We start from the raw sequence: 25,963 nt of genomic DNA on the forward strand, positions 1-25,963 counted from the left end.
AAACGATTTTGATTTGCCTGCCAAAACCAAGGCGGTGGAAAAGCCAAGTGCTGAACATTGTCGCCTATGAATTGGAATCGTTGCCCGAATCTCGGCAACAGACGGCACATTGAACCAGTCTCACCCTCGCAGATGCATAATTATCGGCAACGGACTGCCCAAAAAGACTATGAGGTGGCCCGGGTCCTGGGGTAAAGAAAGATCCCCCGCTCAGGTCCCCGGGATGTCGCGTACCGCTTGCCGCCATGCTAAGTACCAAAGCGAGATGCCAATAGGTACGTAATCCCGCTTTTCTCGAGAGAGCGCACCAATCATGGGCGTCGCAAGTGTTAGGGACGATGAGCAAGAGCCAGCCTTGGTGGGGTCCGGCGCCGCTCAGTAACTTGGAGACTTGCTACACAAAAAGGTCGATAAGAGACGTCCGCCGGGGTCCTGGCGATAAGAGCCCATTTGCCGCGAAAGCTTAGACTCCGTGCCTCGTTCGATTTTCTGCTCCATCCAATTCACTCCAGTCCTTCCTCAAACCCTCCCACCTAAGCATCTCAACCCGCCCGATTGATTTTGCTCCTCGGTGAGTTCCCAACTGTACCCGCCATTGCCCTTCTTTGACAGCTAACCAATTGTTTTTAGCTGTCTACCGTCAAGATGTCGACCGACAAACCCCTCCCTTTCCAGTACCAGTTCGCTGCAGGTTTGTTCCCCGAGATCCTCCCCACCGCCGCGATATCGGACCCGAAATATTGACCACTACATCCAGGCGCCATTGCCGGCGTCTCGGAGGTCAGTACACAACGATGCCACACGGTAATGGATTGCTAAGATATGCTTACGCCTTCCGCATTTCTAGATTCTGGTCATGTAAGTCTAGAATAATCTTGCGACAAGCTCACGTGGCCAACCTGCTGACCTGCCAACAGGTACCCTTTGGACGTCGTCAAGACACGAGTGTAAGCTCCGCTCAATCGCCAGCCGCTCGTGCAAACCCCGACTGACATGCACGTTCAGGCAACTCCAAACCGGCAAGGGCGTAGGTGCCGACCACTACAATGGCATGGTTGACTGCTTCCGCAAGATTGTCCGCAACGAGGGGTATGCGAAACCACCCCTTCCGTCTTCGCAAGTGTCTTCGCCAGGCTTACAAAACATAGCTTCTCAACACTCTACCGCGGAATCACCGCACCCATCCTCATGGAGGCTCCCAAGCGTGCGACTAAATTCGCCGCCAACGACGAGTGGGGAAAGATCTACCGCAACCTGTTCGGCGCCGCAAAGATGAACCAGTCCCTCTCCATCTTGACTGGAGCCAGTGCTGGTGCCACCGAGGCCTTCGTCGTTGTCCCCTTCGAGCTCGTCAAGATTAGATTACAAGACAAGGCCTCTGCCGGCAAATACACCGGCATGCTCGACGTCATCCGCAAGACCATCGCTGCCGAGGGTGTCTTGGCCATGTACAACGGCCTCGAGAGCACCATGTGGCGCCACATTGTTTGGAACGCTGGCTACTTTGGCTGCATTTTCCAGGTCCGCGAGCTCCTCCCCAAGGCCGAGAACAAGGCCGGCCAGGTCACTAACGACCTAATCTCCGGTGCCATTGGTGGAACCGTCGGTACAATCCTCAACACGCCCATGGACGTCGTCAAGTCCCGCATCCAGAACAGCCCCAAGGTCCCAGGACTGACCCCCAAGTACAACTGGGCTTGGCCTGCCGTTGCCACAGTTGCCAAGGAGGAAGGCTTCAGTGCACTGTACAAGGGTTTCCTCCCCAAAGTGCTCCGTCTCGGCCCTGGAGGTGGTATCCTTCTTGTTGTCTTCACCGGCGTAATGGATTTCTTCCGCACCCTGAAGACCAACGCTTAAATCCGCAACTAGAATGAAAGGAATCGAAAACCTAGAGAAAGAGAGAGAAAACCGGGATTGTACATCTTGTACAGGTAGATACCAACACCGAGGGTTTTTTTTTTTTTTTTTTTTTTTTGATTCTGGCGCTTAGCAATGCACTCTTCCATTCCAGAGCTTGAGTTTGATTTGACCTTGTTATTGCCCTTGTCAAGGGCAAGACACGGTGCTCATTAGCGTTATATCCAATGCTTTGTGGTCCGGCGATTGACCGTCTCTGATCAGATATTCCGACTAGCAGCGTCTTTACTTGTCGCGAGATCCGAGTACTTGAAGACCGAATCTTGCCCTGGCCCCTAGCAATTCACATTTCTTTAGGTATTCACGTCCTGACTATTTATACAGCTTTCCTTCAGCATACCTCAGACATACCCTGTGGCGTTCCATCTCCAGTTCAAAACTAACTAGTTTCTGCCTCCAGAAGGTCTTGCCTTCCTTCTACGCGCTACTTCTTTCTGTGCCCGCTTCACTATAACGTCCACACGAGCTCGCCTCTGCCTCATCTTACAACCTTACCTACGCAACTTTGAACTCACAAGCCCAGGCGCCCCTTCCCAGCTGTACAGCTTGAACAGCCCTTCCAGCTCGGGCTTGCTCAACTTCTTCTCGCTTGGAACCGTACAAGACACTGACTCCTTCAAAACAGTAACTTTTCAGCTCCATGAATACGACTGGCTACCCTTCATGAGCGGTAGCATACGGTCTGAGATAGAACATTGATCGTCCTTTCTGCACACCGTGGCACCTTCCGTGGCTACAATAGCTCCTACCCGTCTTTACAAGAAGTATTTCTTGATTGCTCTCTACGCCTTGGCGTCTTCGCCTCTGCTTCTTACAGCCTTCACATCTCTACTCCTTCACACCTCACAGACTTTTGAAACTCAAAAGCAACTTCGATTTGAGGATACTTCGGTTTCGACAGACCGCTGACAACAGCCACAATGAAAGGGGCTTCGCAATCCATGTCCCGGGCTGCTTCAGCGGCTCATGGAAGCTTGGGAAACCTGCTCACCCCTTCTCCTCCTCTCGCGTCAGGCTCATCTGTCGGCCAAAGCTCGGCCAGCGTTCTGCCACCGACAGTCACTAATGAAACCACCTCCAAGAATCAGCAGTCGCCAGATATCAATTCTTCTTCACCAAAGGTCTCCGATTCGGAATCTTCTTTGCAGGGTCTGCGCGATTCAGTCCGCTACGAATCATCTTCCCCAGCCGCCGCCGCCGAAGCTTACGGTGAACCTCATACTCGCATGAGCACCAGCTCCTATATCCTGCGGGCACTAGACCTTGGAGACCAGCTAGATCAGAACGGACTTGCAATCTCAAATTCCAATTACGCTGGTTATCCACGCCATCACTACGACCCAGATAATGACGAAGTTGAGTCCGAGGACGGCGAAGTGACTTCCCAAGATGGAGTGGAGTTTGAGGAGAGCGAAGATCGGGAAGCGGTCGGAGAGTCTGATAAGAGAGTCCGTAACTTTCAAACTGAAGACGAGAACAATGAGGAGGCCGGCGAGGACGAGGAAGCAGAGCTCGGCGATGAGCTTGGTGCCCTCAACCAAGATGAGGACGAGAACGATGAGGAGCTGTCGTCACAGTTAGCCCTTGACCTCAGTCGTCTTGGCTGCAGCGAAAAGTGTCGATCGGAAATCCGACAAGGTTTTGACACTTACAATCAACAAATCGAGAGACTCGAACGCAAGATCCATGAGCTCAGTCTAGAAAATCACAAGCTGAGAGCGGATGTCGACAGGATGCAGAAGAAGCGAAACAATGAAAAAAAAACCGAGCCAACATGGCACAAGAGGCTTCGTTTATATCTCACTAACCCCAATCACTGCCAGGCACTGAGTTACGTTGATATCTACAAGCTTTGCTGCAAGGAGGAGAACATGAGTACGAAGACTGGCAATGTCCATCCTAATTTGCGATTCAGGGGACCAACAAGCAAAGAACTTGAGGTTGAAGTATCTGAAGGCCGCGACGAAAATGCGGTCGATCAGAACGGGTTTGAAGAGAGCCGCAAAGGCCCTGAGGCACTGTTCGTCCAGGACGATGAGCCACCCAAGGATGCCCGAAGGGCAGAGGATAATCATACAGAGGCGAATGTTTTCCTCAAGAATTTTCCCTTTGACCGGTTGCCCACCAAAGTCCAAGCTAACATCATCAAGTTCGTCTTCGTCGAAGAAGGCAAACTCATCCACTGCATCACCCGCCTCGATCCATTCATGCCTCCAGAGCAGCCCACACAGACTGACAGGCACCGAAGTGGTCTACCTCATCGCTTTCACCTTTCCGGAAAATCTTGCAACATCACCTACAGCATGAAACCGAACAATTACCTCGCCTTGCTGACCGTCTGCAAGCGATGGCACTACCTTGGAATCTACGCCTTCTACGGTCTGAATACCTTCGCTTTCTCGAGCCTGGGAGAATTTGGTCGGTTCTGCACCGGCATCGGAGAGGCAAGGAGAGAGAGGATTCAACATGTGGAGTTGCTGTGGCTGGGCAATCAGTATCTCACCCATAGACCTGTCAAGGAAGGCAAAAAGGGTGGACTTAGATGGGTCTCCAAAAGAACGTGGGATGTGTCGTGGCTCTGCCAGATGCCTCGTCTGAAGACTCTGATTATACACGTGGACGAGAGCGGCTCCCAGTATTCGAGTCGTCGTCATGAGCCCAAAGCACATGTCGACTGGATGGCGTCTGTCACCGCTGGTCAGCCCAACTTCCGCATGACAAGGTCGCTTCGGGGACTCCAGGGACTGCATTTCCTCCATGCACTTCGCGGCATGGAGCTCATTCAGTTCTACGACTACGGCATGTCCCACAAGCATGGTGGCCGTCATCCCATCCGCGACTGGTCTTTCTTCATGGACATCGAGAACGTAACGGCTATGCCGAAAACAGACGACAAGGCAGAAGCCGCAAAGTTAGCCAATCTAAGCCCAGTTCTTCCAGGTTATGAGGCGTCACAAGAGGAGATTGAGGCAATCAAGGGCATCTATCACAATAGCCAAGCCTTCGACGCTGTGTATGTGTCGCCGCCCGTTCCTGAGGGAGACGAGCATGGGGATATCGAGATGGCAAATGCTGAAACCCCGGTTCTGGTCCAGCAGCAGCACACAGCAGTGGTATCTCCAGGGATGTCACGTCCTAACAATGTATCGCATCCCACCAAGGAAAAGAAGATTGCTCATGCTAAGACGGCAATGTACGCTGAGAAGCGAAATGCTGCACATCAAGATGATATTAAGTCCGAGGCGTCTAGCGACGTAACCCCGAAGGCAATTATCCACTATACTCGAGCGGACACTGAACTTACCATTTCCACGGTTACGGAAGATGGCATCGCGAACGATTATGACGACGAATTCTCATTGGCAGGCTCAAATGCCACTAATCCCATCGACTTGGACAGCATTGAGGCACCAAAGATGCGATCACGTCTGTCGCGTCTTCAACAAGACGACCGATTAGACCGTGGGAAGCGAGAGCAAACCGATGTTAGATCAATTGGCAATGTATCGTCGGCTGCGAGCGAAAGATCCTACGGCAGTAATGGCGGCCTCTTCGTCGGCTCTTCGCCGGCAATGTCTCTCTATCGACCGCGCCCCGAATCCACCGCCATGATGGATACCTTGCGAAAAAGAGGATATGACGAGTCGGACATCCTGAGCGCCATCGATCTGACTGCGGAGAATGACGAAACCTGCACCATTAGCACCGGGGTCCCGAGTTCTTCTCTGGCCAGCTCATCACGCCCGGTTGTCAGCGGGCCCTTTGGCCACTTCATTCCCAGTCTCACTGAACACCACGCAGCTGGAGAACGTCTTCCTCGACTTGCGCGTCTCAACAGCGCTACTAGCGTGGATGACTGTCCATTCAATAAAAGGCGTAGACTGTAACTCATCGGGGTTTCTCATGCATCTCAGAAGTTATTGCCTTCGTAAAGCTTCTGCTTCTTTGAAATTATTGCGGTAATTTACGAATTGCGAGCGATTTGGAGTTACATTTTGCAGACGACTTTAGGAGCGGCATGCCTTGCGGCTGAGGGTATGGTTGGCGAAGTTGGAAGCCGATATGCGTCTTGCCTGGATCGGATCACGTTGCATATGTCATAGAGACAATTAGCTCACTTGCATATCTAGCCATATAGGCAGACAGCGAATGGCTTTTACACTTGACTTGAAATATCGTAGTGGTTAGAAAGTGATCTTGGTGCCCGTGAACGCAGCGGTGATCTGCGCTTCCTTGGCCTTCTTCCTCGCCTCCCAACTAGGATGCAGAACACCCTCGTCATCCTTCTTCGGCGGCGCTCTCGGTTTCTCCTCCCCTCTGCCGCGATCTCTGTTTCTGCCGCCGTTCAACGGGTTCGAAATACCCTTCTTCCAGGGCTTCCTCCCGCCATCCTCGTCAGCGCCCACGGCACCCCTCTTCATATCCCACCCATTGTCCCTCGCACCGGCTCTCGGCCCGTTTGCCTGATTCTTGACGTGGTTCGCCGACGCGCCATACTTCTTCTCCCAGATGGCCTGGCGCTGCTTCTGTCCCAACCGCTTCTTCGGCGGCGCGAGATCGAGGTCCGAGGCTTCGGACTCGGAGTTTGAAATGTATCCACCCATCAGCGAGGGCAGGAAAGTCGTCTCACCGGGCCGGCCCGCAGGCTTCTTGGCACGCTTGACCTTCTTCTCTTTGCTGCTGGACGCCAGTTCCGGTTCTGGGGAGAGGGAGACGTTGGCGGCGTTTATGCGGCGTTGACGGTCTGAGTCGTTGCCGCTGTCCGAGTCGTCCGGGTCCGCCATCTCTTCGTTCTCGTTCTCGTCCTCGTCTTCTTCATCGCTGTTGCTCTCATCGTCTGCGGTGTCTCCATCGGCGACGTCAACTAGCAGGGCTTTGTATTTAGCCTTGAGATCCTCGTCAGGACTTTCTTCTTCCGAGTCGGAGCCGCCCAGCATGGCCTCCATCTTGGACAGAGCTCTTTCCTCTTCTTCCTCGTCGATTTCAACCTCCCCGGCGGCTTCGTTCTTTCCGCCTTCCGATGCATCGCTGTCAGTTGGGATCTCATCGTCCATCTCGTCGAACGGGTTCGGTTCCTCCTCCTTCTCCTTAGGTTTGGACTCGGCCATGGGCTTAGCAGAAACATCCTTTGCGCCCACTAACTTTGCCTTCTTCGATTCCCTCGGTTCATCCTCCTTTTCCAGCTTCTTGCCTTCAGCGGCAGCATCATTCGTCCCCTTCTTCTTCTTCTTCTTCTTTTCTGGTATAGGTACGTTGAGTATGAGGCACACGCCCCGTACCGCCTTTTCGATGGCATCCCGGACGTGCACGCGGTTGAAGAGGCCACTGGTGACATTGTGCAGCGCTACCTTCTCCTCCTCTGAAAGTTCCGGCTTGGTAACGCCCTGCTTGATCGCTTCGGGGAGGGCAGGGCTTTCGGCGATTTGCTTGACCTTGAGAAGCGAGGAATGGAGGTGGGCGTCGGCGGTTTGCTGGAGATCGAGGGACTGGAGGGCCTTGTTAGCAGCGCGGACCTATGAGCAGAACGTCAACCTGGGGCGGAAAATAACCTACCTTTAACACCAAGATCTCCCCCTCCAGCCGCTTGACCTTGTCGGGTGTCGCCTTGTCATCGCGCAAGCGTTTGCTATACCGTTGACGCTCCAGTCCCTTTGCACCTTTGAGAGCCCGGAATATCTCTTTTCTGTAGTCGGTAAGCTTCGCGTCGATGTCGTCCTCGCGCGACCTCTTGCGTTTGACCATCGTGACGGTTGTCCGAACTCTTCGTGCTTATTCCTTATCGCGATACAACAGGTAGGCGCGGGCAGTCGACAGCCTCAACGCTGATCGGTGCAGGGTAAAAAAAAATGTGGTTCAGCGCCAACGAAAATCTAATCGATAAGACTGAACGCTCCCGAGAGCGATACCCACTACGGGGTTGCGTTCTGTACAATGCGATTGGTCATAAATCATAGCTGCCGATTTCGGTTAACTCGATTGGCCATAGCTGCTCCTTCAGCACCCAGGATGACGCTCATTCTTGGAGGGGCACTCGAGCACCCCGCCGTTGCAGATACCCGTGGGACATCTATTACAAATGAGTCTGTCCGTCGGATAGTATAAGCCGCGCTTCCTACGTATTTTGTTTAGTTTGAACAACGTTTGCACTTTGAAAGTTTAAAGCAATGGCTGACAGCAAGAATGACCTCACTGCTCTTGGAGCTGGCAACCTCTTCGGTGTCAATGGCATGGTTGCCGTTATCACTGGTGGCGGCTCAGGTAAGTGAATCATGCGACAACCATATCGCTGTCATTTCTGTGCTAATGACAGGCAGGAATCGGTCTCATGATGGCCAAGGCGTTGGCGGTGAACGGCGCCGAAAAGGTCTACATCCTCGGGAGGCGCAAGGAGGTCCTAGAAGAAGCTGCTGCATCTGTGGTACCAAACATTGTCCCTCTGGTATGCGATGTCAGTGACAAGAACAGTCTCAAGGAAGCAGCCGCAGCTATTGAGAAGGAGGCTGGCTTTATCAATCTCCTAGTCTGCAATGCTGGTGTCGGAGGACCCCAGGTCAAGGCTCCCACCCCCGAGACAACGGCTGCCAATTGGGCGGAGCAACATCTTGCCCATGACATGACCGACTACACGCGAGTCTTCGATGTCAATGTCACGTCTGTATGGTACACCACGATGGCTTTCGTCAAGCTTCTTGACCTCGGTAACAAGAAGGGAAACATGTCACAAAGCTCTCAGGTTGTCTCGACAAGCTCCATTGCCGCCTTCAACAAGATCGCTCCCGGTGGCTGGGCGTATGGTCAGTCCAAGGCAGCCGCAACATTGCTTATCAAGCAACTGTCAAGTAACCTGCCTCGTTGGAACATTAGAGCCAACTGCATTGCCCCCGGCCGTGAGTCTTCTAGCAACAGCAATATGCGATTCCAGACTGATCCCTAATCAGTGTTCCCAAGCGAAATGTCGGCTCCTATAGCCAAGCTTTACGCCGAGGACGGCAGTGTCCCAAAGGAGATGGTCCCTCTTCAACGAATGGGGGACATCCGAGACATGGCAGGCGTCATGCTCTATCTTGCATCCAGAGCTGGGGCGTATTGCAACGGTGCGGTGATAACCGTGGATGGTGGTAGACTTGGAAACTTCCCTACTACATGGCATGCCTAGACATTGACTTGTATCCACACGATGGCCAAGGTGCGTGGAAGGTTGTGCTTTGCCATAGGTGCCCCGAGAGGCGCCGAGAGAGCATTGCTGATAGCTTGTGCTGCCAGAGCGTTTCTAAAGATTGATCCATATCCATTGATTTAATGTAAAAATATTCGCTGATAGCGCGTCCAAGAAATGGTGAGGAGGTACCTAGGAGGTAATAAAGTACATATGTAGCCGCGACGTAGGTAGGTAGATAGTGACAGCAAGCATCAAGCACCCACGACTCGGTGAGCGTCGGTGAGAGATTGAGTGAGGTATGTCTGACATGGGTCCGGTTTCGGAAATACACCGGCTAGCGCCGTCACCACACCATCTGCCCGTGTGAGAACCCAGCAGAGGAGGGGAAGAGAGAGAGGCAGAGAAACCGGAAAAGACGACCTTCTAGCATCCCCCACACTCTGTTCCCTGCCCTGTCCGGCTCATGCAAGTGGCTTAGCTTTCGGGCGCGCAGCACGTTGTCTCTGCACGCTTGCCCCAAGGCTTAAGCTGCGCGAAGCTCCAGCGTCGTCGCGATTCGGATCCAGTGAGGTGCTCTCTCTCTCTCTCTCTTTTTTTTTGGGCCAAATCTCAGTTGTTTTGGACCACCTGACTGCGACCTGTCTGTCGCTCATCCATTGACGTCGTTTCTTCTGTTCCATTACTATGGTCATTTGGGCAAGGAAACGCAGACCAAAATGGACGGAGACTGGGACGAGGTAAGTCGGAGCCCATCATCACCCCTCAATGCCCTTTCGATGCACTTTCGTCGCAAGCTACGCGCCTCCCCACGTCTTGCCTCCAGCTCAGCTCCCAAAGGTTGCGCATCGTCTCTAGAACCCGTACCTTTGACTGACGATTTCATGGCCGATAGGTCGCTCGCATCCCCTTTCCGCCTCCGGGCGTCCACGCCATGGCGACGCCCGTGACGAACATGACCTTTGACACGTCTCAAGAGCTGTTATGGACCGGCAACGACTACGTACGACCCGTTGAATTCGATACCCGCCTGGAGAAAGACTGACAATGTCCTAGGGCCGCGTCACGTCGTTCTACGGCAGTGAGTTGCAGCGCTACACGTCATTCAAGGCCCATACGACACCCGACGGCCCGGTTAGGCAAATTCTCGTCAACGACAAGGGTGTTGTGGTACTGGGATCTCGGGACATTCACATGGCTTCACGGAAGGGCCCTCCGATATGGCATATAAGGTGCAAGAGCACAACCCTAAACCGTTGGAATTCTGCCTAACGCCATAAACGCAGACATGATGATATGAAAGACTTACGATGTATGAGTTTTACGTCCAAGGGGACATCCGAAATTCTTGTTGCCGGATTCCAGGACACCATGTTTGTGATCGACCTTGCTAAAGGAGAGGTGGTCAAGCAGGTTCGTTTGATGTAGATGGCATGATAAGGGCGTGTTGCTGATGAGCCTAGATTCCGACCGCGCACTCATACAAAGTCATGAAAAAGAGCAGATACATCTGTGCCGCCACAAAGGACGGCACAGTCAACCTGATTGACGCGGCCAACTTCTCCCTCGTTAAGAGCTGGAACGCCCACTCCGCCTTGATCAGCGATATGGATGCGCAGCATGACTTCATCGTCACTTGCGGTTATTCGCTGCGACAGGGGCAGAACTACATGCTTGACCCGTTCTTGAATGTCTTTGATATCAAGAAAATGTCGTCCATGTCGCCGATTCCGTTTCCTGCAGGGGCTGCATTTGTCAGAATGCACCCAAGAATGTCGACGACTAGTATCGTCATGTCCCAGAGTGGTCAAATGCACGTTGTCGACCTGATGAATCCAAACACTAGCAATGTGCGGCAGGCCAACACGATGACATACCTGACCATGTTCGAAATCGCCCCATCTGGCGAAGCCGTGGCTCTGGCAGATGCTGATTACAATATACACATATGGGGTTCCCCTTCGAAGCTCCGCTTCGTTGATTTTGCGTCGCAGACCGAGTTCGCAACTCCGGAAGAGCCTTTGCCTACGATAGAGTGGGCTGCTGACACGTTAGTAACACCTCTCTCTGCTCATTCTGTGACATGCGTCATGATCATTGACCCACTACCAGACCCCTCAATTCTATTGGCATGCCCCATTACCGTGAGGCGTTGCTGTCCGCATGGCCAGATCTTCTCTCTGATGTTGGGGCTCCTCCGACCAAACTTGAACCACAATTTGTTGCGGGCCTCAAACAGTCCGAATTTGGCCACTATGGCCGGAATTCACGGGGTCTTCGAAGAAACCAAGTCGAGGATACCCGGAACTTGGATAGAGGAAACACTTCGGGAATTCTTGCTCCCAAATTCCTGAGCGAGAAGGCTAGAGAGTTTGCCATGACCTCTGTTGGCTTTGCTAGCGGCGATGAAAATGTTGACGACGTTGGTCACTCCCTGATGCAAATGGAAATCGACCCCACGAAACAAGAATGCCATCCGATGTACCGCAATGTTGAGATCAAGTACAGCAAGTTTGGTGTTGACGACTTTGACTTCGGGTATGTCAGCTGATGGGACAGAATCCTGTTCACTGGCTGACCTTATCCAGATTCTACAATAGAACGCAGTACTCTGGACTCGAGATCCACATCGCCAACTCCTACGCCAACTCTTTGCTGCAGGTCATGAATTTTACGCCTCTGATCCGGAACATGGCTCTCCAACACGCGGCTACTGCGTGTGTTGCTGATACCTGCCTGCTATGCGAATTGGGTTTCTTGTTCGATATGCTCCAGAAGGCCGAAGGTTCCATCTGTCAAGCAACCAATATGCTGAAGACGCTCAGCCACCACCCCCAAGGTCTGTCCTTTAACTGCCTGCGTCCGTGGCGAAAATTGACTGTTTAGTAGCCGGCCCTCTTGGCCTCCTTGAAGAAGATCCCAATGGCTCAACTTTAACAGTGATGCTGCAGGGCCTGACGAGATTTCTCTTGGAAAAGATGGTCCAGGATTTTCGTTCCATCCCGCCTGGCTCGAATATGATGGAACAGGTTCGTCGAAAGCAGGGTGGAAAATGTCTCATCTCAGTAGCTGACTTTCTCTAGATGCTCGCGACTTCAGCAACGAGCTCCATTAGGTGTATGAACTGCAGGTCCGAATATACGCGTCCTGGATCGACTTTTGTTAATGATCTGATGTACCCGCAATCAACAGGGACAGGGGTGAGTACAAATTAGTGTGGTTTTCGTCTGTGTTCGCAACATTACTGATTGTGGTTCTCGGCTGCCGTAATCCGCGAAAAGCCAGCGTCGCCAACTGCTTTGCCTCCTGTTTTGACGAGATATTTCCTCTCTGTTCGGGTACTAATTTCTCACAGAAGAACGCCAGCCGGACTCAGAAAGCGCCGAAGGTGACGTTCTCACAAATCTTGAAGTCCAGTGTCGAGAGGGAGACAACTTCGAAGGGTTGGTGTAGTAGATGCCAGCGGTATCAGACTATTGCAACCCGCAAGACTATCCACAACATCCCCGCCGTTTTCATGCTGAATACAGCAATCGGAAACTCGGAGCAGAGGCGTTACTGGTCGACACCTGGATTCCTTCCCGAGGAAATTGGCGTCATAGTAGACCACGGCCAATTCTTCTGCTACGAGGGAGAGGATTTAAAGCTCCACCTGCAGCGCGGTATCCATAACATAACTGTGTATTCGCTAGTAGGCATGGCCATGAATATTGACCCAGGTCCGGGTCAAAAGCCTCATTTGGTCGCAATGGCCAACGGTACGTTTTTCTAATCGCTTGTAGAGTGACCGCGCTTACTATTCGAAGTTGCCCATGCCCAGCCAACAGCCCCGACGACAAGTCAATGGCATTTGTTTAACGACTTCCTCGTTCGGTCCGTGAGCATCGAAGAAGCACTTTCGTTCCACCCGCCCTGGAAGACGCCCTCGGTAATCGCTTTCCAAGTCAAGGAGGCGAATAACAAGATAGACATGGACTGGAAGAAGAATATCGATACTTCCCTCTTGTATGAGGATAACAAGTTGGCTCCCTTCTCGAATGTCCTGCCGTAGGCAGCTTGCTAACCCGTCAAAGCCCGCATAACGATGGAAAGACGTATCGTGCACTCGATTCGGCGGTTGAAAGGCCCGGACCGGAGAGTATTGTCGCTTTAGACACGGAATTTGTCGCCGTCCGTCAGCCTGAAATCGAGATGAACTCCGACGGCGAGAGAGAAACGATTCGGCCAATCGTGTACGCGCTCGCTAGAGCTTCTGTCATTCGGGGACAAGGAGAAGAAGAAGGCCTGCCCTTCATCGATGACTATATCTCGATCAGAGAGCCAATCGTTGATTACCTGACATCGTACTCGGGTATTACCCACGATGACCTGGATCCACGCATCTCAAAGCACAATCTCGTGCCGCTGAAGGTTGCCTACAAGAAGCTCTGGATCTTGCTGAACCTGGGTTGCAAGTTTCTTGGTCATGGCCTCAAGCAGGATTTCAGAGTGATCAACATTCATATACCAAGGTCTCAGGTCATCGACACAATCGATCTTTTCTTCTTGAAGTCTCGCCTACGGAAGCTTTCGCTGGCTTTCTTAGCGTGGTACTTGCTGAAAGAGGACATCCAGCTGGAGACTCATGACTCTATCGAGGACGCCCGGACAGCATTAAAGCTATATCGGAAGTATTTGGAGTTTGAGGATGCAGGTATCCTTGAACCGATGCTTCAAGACATCTACCGGGGCGGACGAGACGTCAACTTCCGGCCGCCTGCTAGGAGCGGACAGGCCGCTGATGTCCAAAGAACAGATACGCCTCCTCCCCTACCCAATGACGGGACTGCTGTAGCTCCCTCTACACCCGGCGCTCCGGGAGTTGGGACTTCGTCGAGTGGCGGTTTCGGGGCGGGTTCGACATGGACGCCGGGGAAGGGATCGCCGCTTCGATGAGGTGGTTGACGCATCGCCGGGGACTCACCGGTGGTGAATGCGCTCAACCGATATTCTTTCTAACTTCGTTAGATAGCAGAATCAATAGAACTGCAGGTCTCTTTACCAATATTTGTCCCGTTGATCGTGGTACTCGTTCCTATTGAGTGGTGGTTTTGCTGATACGCCAATCTCATTCCGCGAAGCCATCGTTCATCGATCCCAGTTGACGGACCCTTGTTTAGAGAGACACAAGGGGTGTTCTCACCGAGTTTGGAGCTGGCGTGGCCACGCGCTGTGCCAGGAGGTGGTGGGTAGCAGTTTCGACCCGGACGCCAGGGAAGGCGTCGCCATTACGATGAGCAACTACTGGGCTGCGGCGGAAGGGTATGGACTCAAACTATATCAAGAGGAAGCTACCACTCTCATAAGTACCATGAAAAAGTATAGTATGCGTCCCGATCTGCGCTGCGACACACCGCAATCATTGATCCTCGACGAAGGATGGCATCCCCTGGCCGAATCCGACCTATTCTTTCGGCCACCTCAACAGCACGGCCTTGCGCCAGCATCTCCAACTAGAATCTCGATCTTCTCACCCTGCTTCATCTTTGGCTACTGTTTTTACGATGCTGCATGATCTACGCTTCGAGCGATTGGTGCCCGACGCCAAAAATCGATGATTCTCGGTTGGCCCTCGTCGTTCCTCTGCTTGGAACCGTCAGTCCCATCCCCGACGCGGTATTTCTCGCCACAACACGGTTCCATCACTGTAAAAACTTGCAGATGGTTTTTAATATAAACATTCAGTATAACGACACGGTTTTCGTCTTCGAATAAGTGATTGCGCCTTTGGAATCCTCTCTGTTGCACGATTTCCCCTCCATCTAGATGACCAAACGCGTCATCTCGATTAGGCCTAGTGGCGATCCCAGATCGTGCGCTATACCGTATCAAGCTTAGTTTTCAGCCTTATCAACGGCTTTTAAACCCACCCCCTCGGTGTACACGACTTTTAAGCCAATCAGATGTTACTGATCTGATCGCTCTGGACGTCTATATATACTCTTCCTCCCAGTCTGCCCCCATTCTTCCTTCTTCCTTTCTCTCCTCACGGTTTGATCGTTTGATGCTCTAGCTCTGCTACGATGTTTTCTCTTCGCTTCTCGCCTGCTTCGGCTGCCGCCCGCCTGTCTGAGACCGGTCCGCAGTCCTGGGTTAAAGTCCCTACCCCCGCCAACGCCAGCACCCTCGTGGCCTCGCTCGGCTCCTTTCTTCGTCGCGTCACCCATCCTTTCGCAGCAGCCGTCACAACCGCTGTTCGTCCTATCCTGTCAGTCCCCCCCCACAACCCCCGGGACACTTGGCCTCGGCGGGCCTCCTTTCTTCGCGTTGACTAACCTGTCTTCTCTAGCCGCTTCCTCCGTGCCACGGCGCCCCCCGCGATGCTTGTCGAAAGCTCGTCTCCTCGTCAATCCCCCAAGACTGGAGCTTCTCGACCCTCGATCACGGTGCCGTCCTCTTCTCTTGGTAAGTCCTCTTCCAAGGGCTTTTGTTCTCTCTTTACAGCACCTTTGGTGCCTGTTTGTACCCCTCCCCGCCTGTCTCCGCGTGCTTTTACCCTTAGTATGTCCCATTACTTTGGTTCGGTTCCCCGGGAAAGCCCCTCGCGCTCTTTCACGTCTCCTCTGCTCGCTTCTCCAGGATCTGGCTCGGTTTCCGTTTCCTGCCTGGAGGACCCCTTTGTGGACGCTGTTTCTCCTTCTTCGGATTTGCCCATCCGGTCTTCTGGGTCGCCTATCCGATCTCCTCCTGACTTCGAACAGTTGATGGCCTTTGCCGACCGTCAGATCAACCTGGCTCGTGCTTACACCGCGAGTCGAAGACCTGCCCCCGTTGCAGTTGCCCCCTCTCCCCGGACCCCGGAACCCAGGACCCCAGAACCCAGGACTCCCTCTCCTGCGACTTCCTCGCCTCCCGTGACTTCCTCGTCTCCCGAGTCTGCCTCGCCCTCCTGTGATCCGTTCGCGCCTCCTTGTACCCCTCCCCCTCGTGAGATGGATACCCTCGATCGCAGCGTTGAAAGGCAACGGCTCCGCGCCCGGGAGCTCAGCGCAGAGGCCAAGGCGAAGTTCGCGCAACTCCGGGCTCTTATAGCCGATTGGCCACCTCCCAAAAGGTACGCGCCCTCCTACGACTACAGCACGGATTCTCCTACGCCGCATACCATTTCGAACTGGGACTCCACCCTGGAAGAGGATCGGATTTCCGAATACTCCTGGACCAAGGGCGCTTTTCCTGTCGCCCCCGAGGAGGTCCCGGGAGCTTTGGCAGAATGGGAAACGTCTTTTAGTTCCCCTGGTTCTTCTGCTTCCCCTGGCTCCCCTGGTTCCCCTGGCTCCCCTGGTTCCTCTGGTTCCCCTGGCTCCCCTGGTTCCTCTGGTTCCCCTGGTTCCCCTGGTTCCCCTGGCTCCGTTGGTTCCCCTGGTTCCCCTGGTTCCCCTGGCTCCGTTGGTTCCCCTGGATCTCCTGGATCTCCTGGATCTTCTGGTTCGATCTCTTCCTTGTTGGAGCTTTACGGTTCTCGTTCGCCCCCGCCAGTGCCCGCGCCCGCACCCGCTCCTGAGCCTGAGTTTGTTCTTGTCACGACCAAGATCCGGGCTTTTAACGGCACGATGCTCAGGATCACCCGCCGCGTCCCTCGGTCTTAGGTCCTTTCTGGTTTCTGGTTTCTTATTTGTTTTCCTGTTTTTGCTTCTTCTTCTTTGGCTAACGGAGTCGTTATTTGGGGTTCTTGTTTTGCGCTTGTTTTATTTCATGTTTTTCTGTTTTTGCTCACTTCCCTACTGTCGTCTCCCCCCTCTTTGGTCAGCTAATGTCGATAGGTCCCTCGTTCGGGAGGGTAATTGTACTCCCTCGCTGATGATCTAATTGCTATTTATCAGCTATCTACTACTATATAATCTCAATATGCCTGCTACATAGAACGAGTTAACCAGAACAGTGGGTTTTCTCGCACCCTGGGCTACTTCAATCTGCTAACTTTGAGCAAATGACCACAGATCCAACTAGCAGACTCAATCAGCATGGTAGGCTTTGCATTCTTCTGCATCCCTGTTGGCTTCAACTAACTTCTGAAATGTTTCGACACATGCCGTCGTACTATTTAAACGCATAATGTAAGTGAACCCCTATTCAATCATATTTCGGTGCCATTGTCTAATGCAATCGGCACATAATCATAAGGGGTCGTTTCGATTTGCCATGAGGCCAAGATATCTGACTCTGACCATTCGCTACCTCGGCATGTACTGACTAAGGAGCGTGTTAGATACTCCGCGTAGTGACAACGTGACTATTTTGCTGGCTGTCTTTGCTTCTCTTCTGCTGGACTTTGCTAAGATGTCTCATTCAAGCTATTCCGGTGATATGCTCCCATCAGATATATGCCTGTTGACGTATGGTTTGAAATTTCAGATTCTGATACAATCCGTGCTACCCACCTACGCCTTTCGATAGCAACATTGTGATCTGTTCGTGCTCGCGAATACCACGCGGATGAAGTACGGCTACAGGCCTCAAGCATAAATCATTCTAGAGCAGTGTGGCTGTCCTCGAGTGCATCCAATTCGTGAAGTAGCCTATCATTGACCCACGGTACCCTTCCAATCAATACTGCGAGTCACTCCTGTCACATCGCACTGCCGGCGTAGTGGTGATTTTATATCTTGTCGCCTTATAAGTACGGTTCGAGTGATATTGCCTGCGCTGCTGTAGATGACGGTAGGCGACGATCAGGTCGATGCGAGACAGGCTAGTATGACGAGAGCCGGTATGTTTTGATGGAATGAAATCAAGCCAGTCGGAGATGAGAAAAGCTGCTGCGAGCACTCATCACGTAGCAGGTGCTCCTGTTTCTACTGGCTGCCAGGCTTGGCGGAATCATCCAGTGTTTCAAGATGATACCTCGACCACCCAGTTCTTCATGCATCAAAGGCTTCCTATGAGACCTTTGGACGGGAACTGCGTATTGCAACTTTACTGGAGGCCGTCACGTGTGTGGCTGCCAGCCGTGCTTCTGTTCGTTGCGCAGAACCCTGGAAACAACTCTCACTTAGCTTACCAGGTAAGTGTCATGATATTTCGATGGACCAGCTGAGATATCTACAGTGACTATATGATGTGCAATATGGACCCCCCTTACGTCAAGATGGTGAAGGGCAGTGCCATGCAGCAACTTGTCGATTATTTTCCACTTTTTGAATCACAACTTTTATATTGATGTACCTAGCGTTTGGAATATGTCAACCAGTCTTGGAAATCTAGTTGATGTTTTGCCATATTACGTGAAAGACTGCACAACCCATGACACACCCCACCATCTAGGCCATCTGGTTTTGATCGTACCTGTGAGATGGATTGGTTTCAAGTGACGATGCACCATATCTGGCTTGTTAGATTATTGAACGCGTGTGGGACGTCAAATAATTGCAGCAATCGAGGGTATTTCCAAAGCAGAGCGTTCCAGCCAGGCAGAATGAAAACAACGGCATGTGAGATGGACAAGTTTTACCTTCATCACTAAGTGTTGTCGACTGGGTCATGGTTAAGGTGGCGAAGAAGAAGAGTACCACCTCAACAAGGTCTCCCGGGCTGCCTCCCTATCTCCCCCGAGAAAGGAGAGCAAGCCGCAAGAAGCGATGGCCTCGTAGCAGAGCCGGGCCGTGAACGATGTGGCCAGGCCAGGCCTTAGTTCTGTCCATGTTTGAGGCCCTCCACTTCGTTCTGGGCCTGGAAAAGCACGCAATTTGCGACGTCTGGATCAAGGATGGTCCTGAAGCTCAAGCCGAAAGGACGAGGGGGAGCGAGGGTTTTCGGCTTAAACGTAGGAAAGGTACGGAAGCGGCCGGGTTGTGAGGGGGGTGGAGCCGGCCATTGGGCCACTGGGTGAGCGCAACAAGCACTATGGTCAACTACTTACATTCTGGACCAGGAAACAAGGGAGAAGCAACGTCCATTTTGGATTCGATTAGTGATGCCTGATCTGGGCGCCCGTGTGTCATCCCACGTTCCCAAGAAGCTGATTTGCCAGGGGATGCTAGGCGTACTGTAAGTATGAGCTCTAAGATAGCTGAGCTGCCACCCCGGGCTTCTGGGGGACGAGTAGCCGGAAAACGAATAATGTTTCTGGGACGCGTGGGATATTGATTTAGTGCAGCTCATCATAAGTGCAGTTCAAATCAAATCAACCAATTATCAAACCAGAGGTCTGAGACTGATTATGTAGGCGGGTAAGCGGTAAGTAGCATCGGAACCACGCCCGGTGGATGGGTGTATCGTGTATTTGCCCCCCCCGGTTTTTTTTTTGGTTTTTTTTTTGGAGACGGACAAGCGTCATCCCGCGGGATGGGATGACGGTATGCAAATGAGCGCTGCTCGGTTGGCGGTACCTGAGATTCCTGACGCTTCCGCTCAGGAAGCAGAAGGCCGAGGTGCATATTCCATATGTTTGATTCCTTCGGGCAGAGCTTGAGAGTGGAGAGGTCTGTAGCGTTTCCGGACCTGAGATGATGAGCTCGGATTCAGTCGGGAGAGATTCCGGTAAGTGGATGGAATCGACGGAAATGAGAGGGCAGAGAGTTGGAGAGCAGGGGATAGGTGGTTTTTCCACCAGTGCCGTGGTGGGTTACCGAACCGTCGGGAACAACGCCAGGGTAGCGCACGGGCGTTTGTTTGGCCAAATTAGAGCTCGTAAGGATACGGAAACGCAACATTGCAAGTGAGTTTGAAGCCATCTCGCGTCTTCGCTATTACGGCGAAAACGTTGAAGTCGCCGACATCAGCCAAGCGGCTTTGTTGTATTTTCTCAGCATGCATCTGATTCATGTTGTTCTGGGAGATCTACCTTAGGTACCCGAAATGTCTTGAACCGCGACTTTCCGCTGCGGTATCGGCACATTTCGTTCAACTTGTTGAACAGCATAGCCGAATTATCGCGGAAGGAAAGGTTAGAGTTTGGAGGTCTAGTGTACGGTCTACAGTCTACTAGTTTGCAAGGCATGGCTGGCCCACGGGCTGCGTCGTGCAGAGGTTGAGGGCCGAGAGTGGCTCGCCGGCGCGGACGATCCTGCTTCGTTGAGGACCAGAGGCGGCAGCAGGCGGCAGGGCTGTGGTGGCTCAACAGCTTCCCATGACTTGGGGCTTGCAATTCTCGAGCTCGAGCATGGAGATGCGGGAAATGATACGGGAATAAGCACCTCGGGGTTGAAGCAGAGTACCCGGACCGCCAAAGAGACAACAAGTCCAATATTTTGAGAGAGCTCAATGCTTCCCAATTCCAACAAGATGCCTCTCGGTGAGACATGGCGGGCTAAGGGGATCGGGCGTGGCCCCAACGGAGCGGTCCAACGGAGCGCGTGGCATTTAGTCCTCATTTCGGTGAGTCGAGGTGAGTCGAGGGGCAGCGGCGAGGTGTAAGGCTAATCATATTGCCCTGTCGGCTGTGTTGAAATCCGACGGGCTGAGTGGATAGCTGTGGTGCATGAGATACGGGGGTGGCATAAGAGCTATTCGAACTCAGCCAGTCCCAAGAGCTGCAGTTCAAATCAGTCGCGGGAGAGCTGGGCTCCTCGCAGGCTCACACGAGAATCCCGGCGTCAAGTGCGCTTGTTTGGTCGGCGTGGCATGAGGCAGCACAGGGGATCGAAACCAGCTACGTCATCTGAGGCGTCTGTCTGCCGGGGGACGCATGAGAGGCAGATGCGATGTTTGCTTCTCAAAGGTCCAAGGGGTGTAACATGATGCAAGATTGGCCAATGTGATCTAAAATTGAAGTAATCTATGACTGTGACAATGGACTTTCTGGGAACATGGCTTTTTGGGCTGGCCGTTTGATGCTGAGCAGGAGCTCATCAACCTAAGGCACCATAAGTGAACCAGGCTCTTCCCGATGGAACGATTACATAAGCAACATTCGTAGATGGAGAAGGATGCAGTGCCCACTCACCCATTGTTCGTAAGACGATCCGTGCAGGAGGTAGTCACTACCCCGCATTCCTGCAGCAGGTGGCAGCGCGCAGCGGACAGTTGGCAGTTGGCAGTTCGCAGTTCGTAGACCAGTCCCAGACGAGAACAGCGTTCTGCAAATCCATCCCATTTGCCAGAGCCCAGAGCCTAGACGTCCTGCCGTTGCCATGTCTTGTTGCTCCTATTCTATATGCTAATTTTGAATTTGAACCCACAGCTCGATGGCGAGTGACCTTTACCCCAACTTTGTTCAAGTACCCCGACGGTTGACCAACTACGACGACTGAATCGGCATCGTCGGGGCTTTCTCGTCGGTCCTCGGGAGGACCAAGGGAAAGCCAAAGGAGCAGCTAAGGAGCAACGGAGCTGACCGTCGCCTTGTCTTGATGCGAAATCAATACCAGAGACACGGACGGCATCGACATGGTACGCTATAGGACACAGAACGTGGGAACGAGCAATCGCTACATTATTTGTTCGCAATCCGTTAGCAAATCCTTCTTCGTCCGCGGCGTGTCTCTCGTCCGTGTTAGCGCGGAGCAATCCAAGTCGTCCCCTCGAGAGGAGCAACAAGCCTTCTTTCTCCATTTACCTACTCGGGTATCCGTATGATTGCCACTATCAAACTAACCACACTCACACCAGCAAACCCCCCGCCAGCGCAGCCGCACAAGGTCAGTCAATGATCGATACCCGTTTCATTTCTGTCGTACCGCCATCCAAGCTTCTTTCGAAGTCAGGCACCGTTTCACCCAGCTTTTGCCGCCAGTAATTGATACTCTATGCAAGGCTTGTCACAACTCGGTAGAGATACACGGTCCAAGAGCACTCGGCTATGCCAGGGGTTGCGTTCTCCCACGGCGCAAATATCGCCGCCACCCGTCTTGAGCCTGTCGCCGTTTTTCGTTCCTCTCCATTTCTTTGGGATTGTCAGGAGATTTCCTCTCCTGATGGCGGCCCCGGTGACGGTTTTCATGTCGGACCTCCATGTTCCCCTCGACACTAAATATCCACAGATGTGCATGCCGTCCCGATACCCCCCGTTCAGACTGCCTACCTAGCCTCGCTTTCACTTCACAGCAGTACGAGGCACGTTGCAGGATGTTCCCGAGATTCGAGCGATTCCCCCAGGTATCCATCCATTCCGCCCTGTAACCCGTCCCATCCATCCGTCCATCCAACCTTCTTCAAATAGACCAGAAAGGCCATCCCCACCCCCCTTATCGCCTCCGACACGTTGATGGATGAGGTGTGCCGAAACCATTTAACCCCGCATCCGGACGGCACCAGACCAACGCGACAGACAATGCGCCTGGCTTCGCAACCACGGCCTCGCGCTGGCGAATCCCCAAATCCCCATTGGTGCTCTCCTCCCCCGCCAGGGACAACGCCGCTTGGATGGGAGGGTGGGAAGCTTTTAGTCGTACCTCTTGTCTTTGGAGCTCCCGCTCGAGGGGCTGGCATGTCTCTCTGCTGGCTAATACGTCGTAGTCCAATGGTCGACTGATCGATCGACCGACCGACTGTGACCCTGCGTGTGAACTGGCATACCGACAATGCCTACGATGTACTGTGTAGGTCGGTACTTGTCTGGCATTCACTACCAAGTATCTCCTCCATCTCGTCTCGGACAGCAGGCTCAGCCAAGGTATGTGGCACTAGGCATGTGTCTCTCTCATAAATATATCGACATGACTGCCTCGACTCCGCACCAAATGCCCATCTCTCACACCATCCATACTTTCGTCTCTCCCGTACCCAAGTACTGTAATTGCCATTGTCGTCCGTCACCTTTTCTGGCAACGCCCATCCTTCCGTTTGAGACGCAAAGCGACATCTCGATCAAGCCGAAGCCTCGGTCCTCCTCTCAACAAGACTCAGAAGCAAGGCTACTGCTGGAACCGATCAACGGTTTTCCAATCCGCCTTCCTTTACTAGCCCACCTGGGCGCAGCTACTGCTGAACTTTGATCTTCCCGAGAAGCACCTGACATCTCTACCCAAGCTACCGTCAACTCCCGAAGGAGCCATCCACGAGCAAAGAAGGATTTTTTTTTTTGGTCGCGTCGGCCATCATCGCATCTTCACAAGCTTTCTAGGTGATGACTACGTCCAGTCCTCACTGACCGCAACTTGTTTATTTGCTTGCTCATCCGACTCATATCTTGCCCGACTTTGCTCTCTACTCCCTGACCTCATCTCCCAAGCAAGCCATCAGCCCAACACCGCCCTCCTCTTGTGTTCCCGCTCCAGCTTTCCCCCAACGGCACGCGACTTCGAATCCAACATCCGTCTTTGTACAGAGTCATTGCGACGCTTATTCGGCACTGTTATACCCTGTATCGACCGCGAGACGTCAAACTTTTGCCGTAACCCATTCAACGAGACATCTCTTCTCCATGTAAGTCAAAACGTTCGTGTCAACGACTGTCCCTCTCAATGTGTCTCGGAAGCTTTGATTGGGGACGCGAGGCGTTCAACAAGGGCGTTCGAGCTGTTACCGTCTCTCTCCTCTCATCATCCCCTCAACCCCACCCCCGCTGCGGCTTTGCTCTTTGCAGTCGACCCTTACCTTTTCTGCATAGTGTGCAAGTCCGAGACCTTTACCCATCTCCAGCTCAAGGCTCCAGCTCAAGCTCCAGCTCCAGTCCAAGTCGGGCCACTTCATTTGCGATCCACCTCATCCCGCCTTACACCAGCCCACCATGCGTTTTACTCTCCTTCGTCTCCCCCCTCCACTGGTCCAAATTATGTCCGGTCTAGTGCGGAGCCCTCTCCTCTTTACACACCATCGTCGAGCTTCTCTTCCACTTACATAGGAAGCGGAACACCTTAACCACGGCTGCACCCACCCGGAGTCAACCCCCGTCCCTATCTTTTCCGATGACATACCCCCGCCCCCACCGCCTCCCCATCCAGGCCGATGAGACCCGGGACCGTCACCTCGGTCACTGTATCTATTTCCTCCGGATGCCCAACCCCTGTCTCCTTCTGCACCTATGCACACGCACTTGCACTACACCACTCATCTGCGTACCCTGTCCATCGTGCGCCCGTTTCTGCATGTGGGACCTGCCAGAGCCCAAATGTGGAATTGCGTCTTTGTGTCCCGTCTCATGCTTTTGTTGGACCCCCACCGGATCTGGTCCTCGTTCTCGTCCGACTATGCCGGGGGTGTGTCTTGACAATGGTGTTTGACAGGCACGGAAGAATGAAGGAGCTCTCTGTCATACTATAAAGCTACCTGTGAAACCTCTCGGGTCGAACTCCCGCTAACTAATGACCTTTCTCCTTTTCTCTTCGACAGCTTACCTACCTTCAAGCCTAACTTGCTCGACTGTCTACCCCAAGCGGCTCTTGTCCTCGACGATCTCACCAACATACACCGAGTTCGATACTGTAACATACTGCGCTTCAGTCCTACACGTAGATCGATATCAACATGAGCTCTTCATCCCTCAAGCAGGCAGCCGAGGCCGCACGAACTCGCACTTCAGAAGTCATGAAGGGAGACGGTGCTGCGGTCGCCAATGACTTCCTCCACACCCCACTCATGAGAGCAGCTTTGCCCTTCATCAACGGCGGTATTAGTGGCATGGTAGCCACCTCCGTCATTCAACCAGTCGACATGATCAAGGTCCGCATCCAGCTCGCTGGCGAGGGTGTTTCTGGAGGACCTAAGCCCACGCCCTTGTCCGTGACCAAAGAGATTCTTGCCAGCGGAAAGGCCCTCGACCTTTATACCGGTCTGTCGGCCGGTCTCCTGCGCCAAGCTGTCTACACAACGGCCCGCTTGGGCTTCTTTGACACCTTCATGGGCAAGCTCGGCCAACGGGCCAAAGATCAAGGCAAGGCCATTGGCTTCAAGGAACGTGCTACCGCAGGTCTTGCTGCTGGAGGTCTTGCGGCCATGATTGGCAATCCTGCCGACCTCGCTCTCATTCGCATGCAGAGCGACGGACTTAAACCCCTGGCTGAGCGTAAGAACTACAAGAGCGTTATCGACGCCCTCTCAAGCATCGCAAAATCCGAAGGTGTTGGCGCCCTCTGGGCCGGCGCCGCGCCCACGGTCGTCCGTGCTATGGCTCTCAACTTCGGTCAGCTCGCTTTCTTCAGCGAGGCCAAGGTGCAGCTCAAGCAGAACACGCAGCTGTCCTCTCAAGTACAGACCCTCACCGCAAGCGCCATTGCTGGGTTCTTTGCCAGTTTCTTCTCTTTGCCCTTCGACTTCGTCAAGACTCGCCTGCAAAAGCAGTCCAAGGGCCCCGACGGCAAGCTTCCGTACAAATCAATGGTCGACTGCTTCGCAAAGGTGGCTAAGCAGGAGGGCGTGATGCGCTTCTATCGCGGTTTCGGCACTTACTACGTCCGCATTGCTCCTCATGCGTAAGTGGACCTTTTCAACACCATGTGTCCGTGTTTTAGGTACCCTGTTTGTATACTAACAATAGTGTGTTTTCAACAGAATGGTAACACTCATTGTTGCCGACTACCTTGGCTTCATCACCAAATAGACGGAATGCGAATGGCACGAACATAATTCTCACTCAACCACCGGCGCCCTCGAAGTTTCAATCGTCTCGGATATTTCCCCTGGTCGGAGTGCAACAGAGCATAGCCTCCTCTCCCAACCAATTGGGCATTGCATTCTTTTTACCAGTCATTCCTAATGTCCCGGCGCTCTTGGTGTTATTGCAAGTTGGGTTTCTTAGGGAAGTAAATAGTGTAGGCTTCGCTTTGATTTTATATCAGTTTGTTGGACAGGGATACAAGACGAGAGAGGCAGACAGACAAAGACATACGTACATAGCTCCGTCGCAAGGGCAAGGGCGTGGGTCGGTGTATTGACCCCCGTCACGCTTTTTGGGAACTGAATAAAGAAAATCCAGCCGTAAATACCTGTATGCCTCTTGTATCTCTGCATGTATGTGCCTTTGTGTTAACCCCCCCC

General features: G+C 53.0%; 7 protein-coding genes across 7 annotated transcripts; 6 read left to right on the top strand and 1 right to left on the bottom strand.

Annotated features, from left to right (window-relative positions):
- Positions 1-645: 645 nt before the first annotated feature.
- Positions 646-1,857, top strand: CORC01_11246 (uncharacterized protein; the record flags this gene model as incomplete). The annotated part of the gene is made up of 6 exons (XM_022622872.1): positions 646-691; positions 758-780; positions 848-858; positions 918-947; positions 1,006-1,089; positions 1,149-1,857. 6 exons carry the CDS (start codon positions 646-648, stop codon positions 1,855-1,857), a joined length of 903 nt encoding a protein of 300 aa, XP_022470636.1.
- A 980-nt stretch (positions 1,858-2,837) lies between these two features.
- CORC01_11247 (uncharacterized protein) lies at positions 2,838-5,804 on the top strand (the record flags this gene model as incomplete). Its single annotated transcript, XM_022622873.1, has 1 exon — positions 2,838-5,804. The coding sequence occupies one exon, from the start codon at positions 2,838-2,840 to the stop codon at positions 5,802-5,804; it is 2,967 nt and encodes a 988-aa protein (XP_022470637.1).
- Positions 5,805-6,101: 297 nt separating this feature from the next.
- Positions 6,102-7,659, bottom strand: CORC01_11248 (NADH-ubiquinone oxidoreductase 30.4 kDa subunit; the record flags this gene model as incomplete). Its single annotated transcript, XM_022622874.1, has 2 exons — positions 6,102-7,403; positions 7,471-7,659. The coding sequence occupies 2 exons, from the start codon at positions 7,657-7,659 to the stop codon at positions 6,102-6,104; spliced, it is 1,491 nt and encodes a 496-aa protein (XP_022470638.1).
- A 422-nt stretch (positions 7,660-8,081) lies between these two features.
- On the top strand, positions 8,082-9,073 carry CORC01_11249 (short chain dehydrogenase; the record flags this gene model as incomplete). Its single annotated transcript, XM_022622875.1, has 3 exons — positions 8,082-8,175; positions 8,232-8,804; positions 8,856-9,073. 3 exons carry the CDS (start codon positions 8,082-8,084, stop codon positions 9,071-9,073), a joined length of 885 nt encoding a protein of 294 aa, XP_022470639.1.
- A 719-nt stretch (positions 9,074-9,792) lies between these two features.
- CORC01_11250 (PAB-dependent poly(A)-specific ribonuclease subunit PAN2) lies at positions 9,793-14,008 on the top strand (the record flags this gene model as incomplete). Its single annotated transcript, XM_022622876.1, has 12 exons — positions 9,793-9,813; positions 9,969-10,076; positions 10,130-10,305; positions 10,360-10,486; positions 10,537-11,123; positions 11,186-11,611; positions 11,662-11,912; positions 11,963-12,102; positions 12,157-12,273; positions 12,429-12,831; positions 12,880-13,093; positions 13,147-14,008. 12 exons carry the CDS (start codon positions 9,793-9,795, stop codon positions 14,006-14,008), a joined length of 3,432 nt encoding a protein of 1,143 aa, XP_022470640.1.
- Positions 14,009-15,135: 1,127 nt separating this feature from the next.
- CORC01_11251 (uncharacterized protein) lies at positions 15,136-16,698 on the top strand (the record flags this gene model as incomplete). Its single annotated transcript, XM_022622877.1, has 3 exons — positions 15,136-15,320; positions 15,402-15,517; positions 15,692-16,698. 3 exons carry the CDS (start codon positions 15,136-15,138, stop codon positions 16,696-16,698), a joined length of 1,308 nt encoding a protein of 435 aa, XP_022470641.1.
- Positions 16,699-24,454: 7,756 nt separating this feature from the next.
- On the top strand, positions 24,455-25,526 carry CORC01_11252 (mitochondrial 2-oxoglutarate/malate carrier protein; the record flags this gene model as incomplete). Its single annotated transcript, XM_022622878.1, has 2 exons — positions 24,455-25,398; positions 25,478-25,526. The coding sequence occupies 2 exons, from the start codon at positions 24,455-24,457 to the stop codon at positions 25,524-25,526; spliced, it is 993 nt and encodes a 330-aa protein (XP_022470642.1).
- Between the last annotated feature and the right edge of the window lie 437 nt (positions 25,527-25,963).

This window comes from Colletotrichum orchidophilum, assembly GCF_001831195.1.
Source record: "Colletotrichum orchidophilum strain IMI 309357 chromosome Unknown Scaffold_119.1, whole genome shotgun sequence".
Taxonomy (NCBI): Eukaryota; Fungi; Ascomycota; class Sordariomycetes; order Glomerellales; family Glomerellaceae; genus Colletotrichum; species Colletotrichum orchidophilum.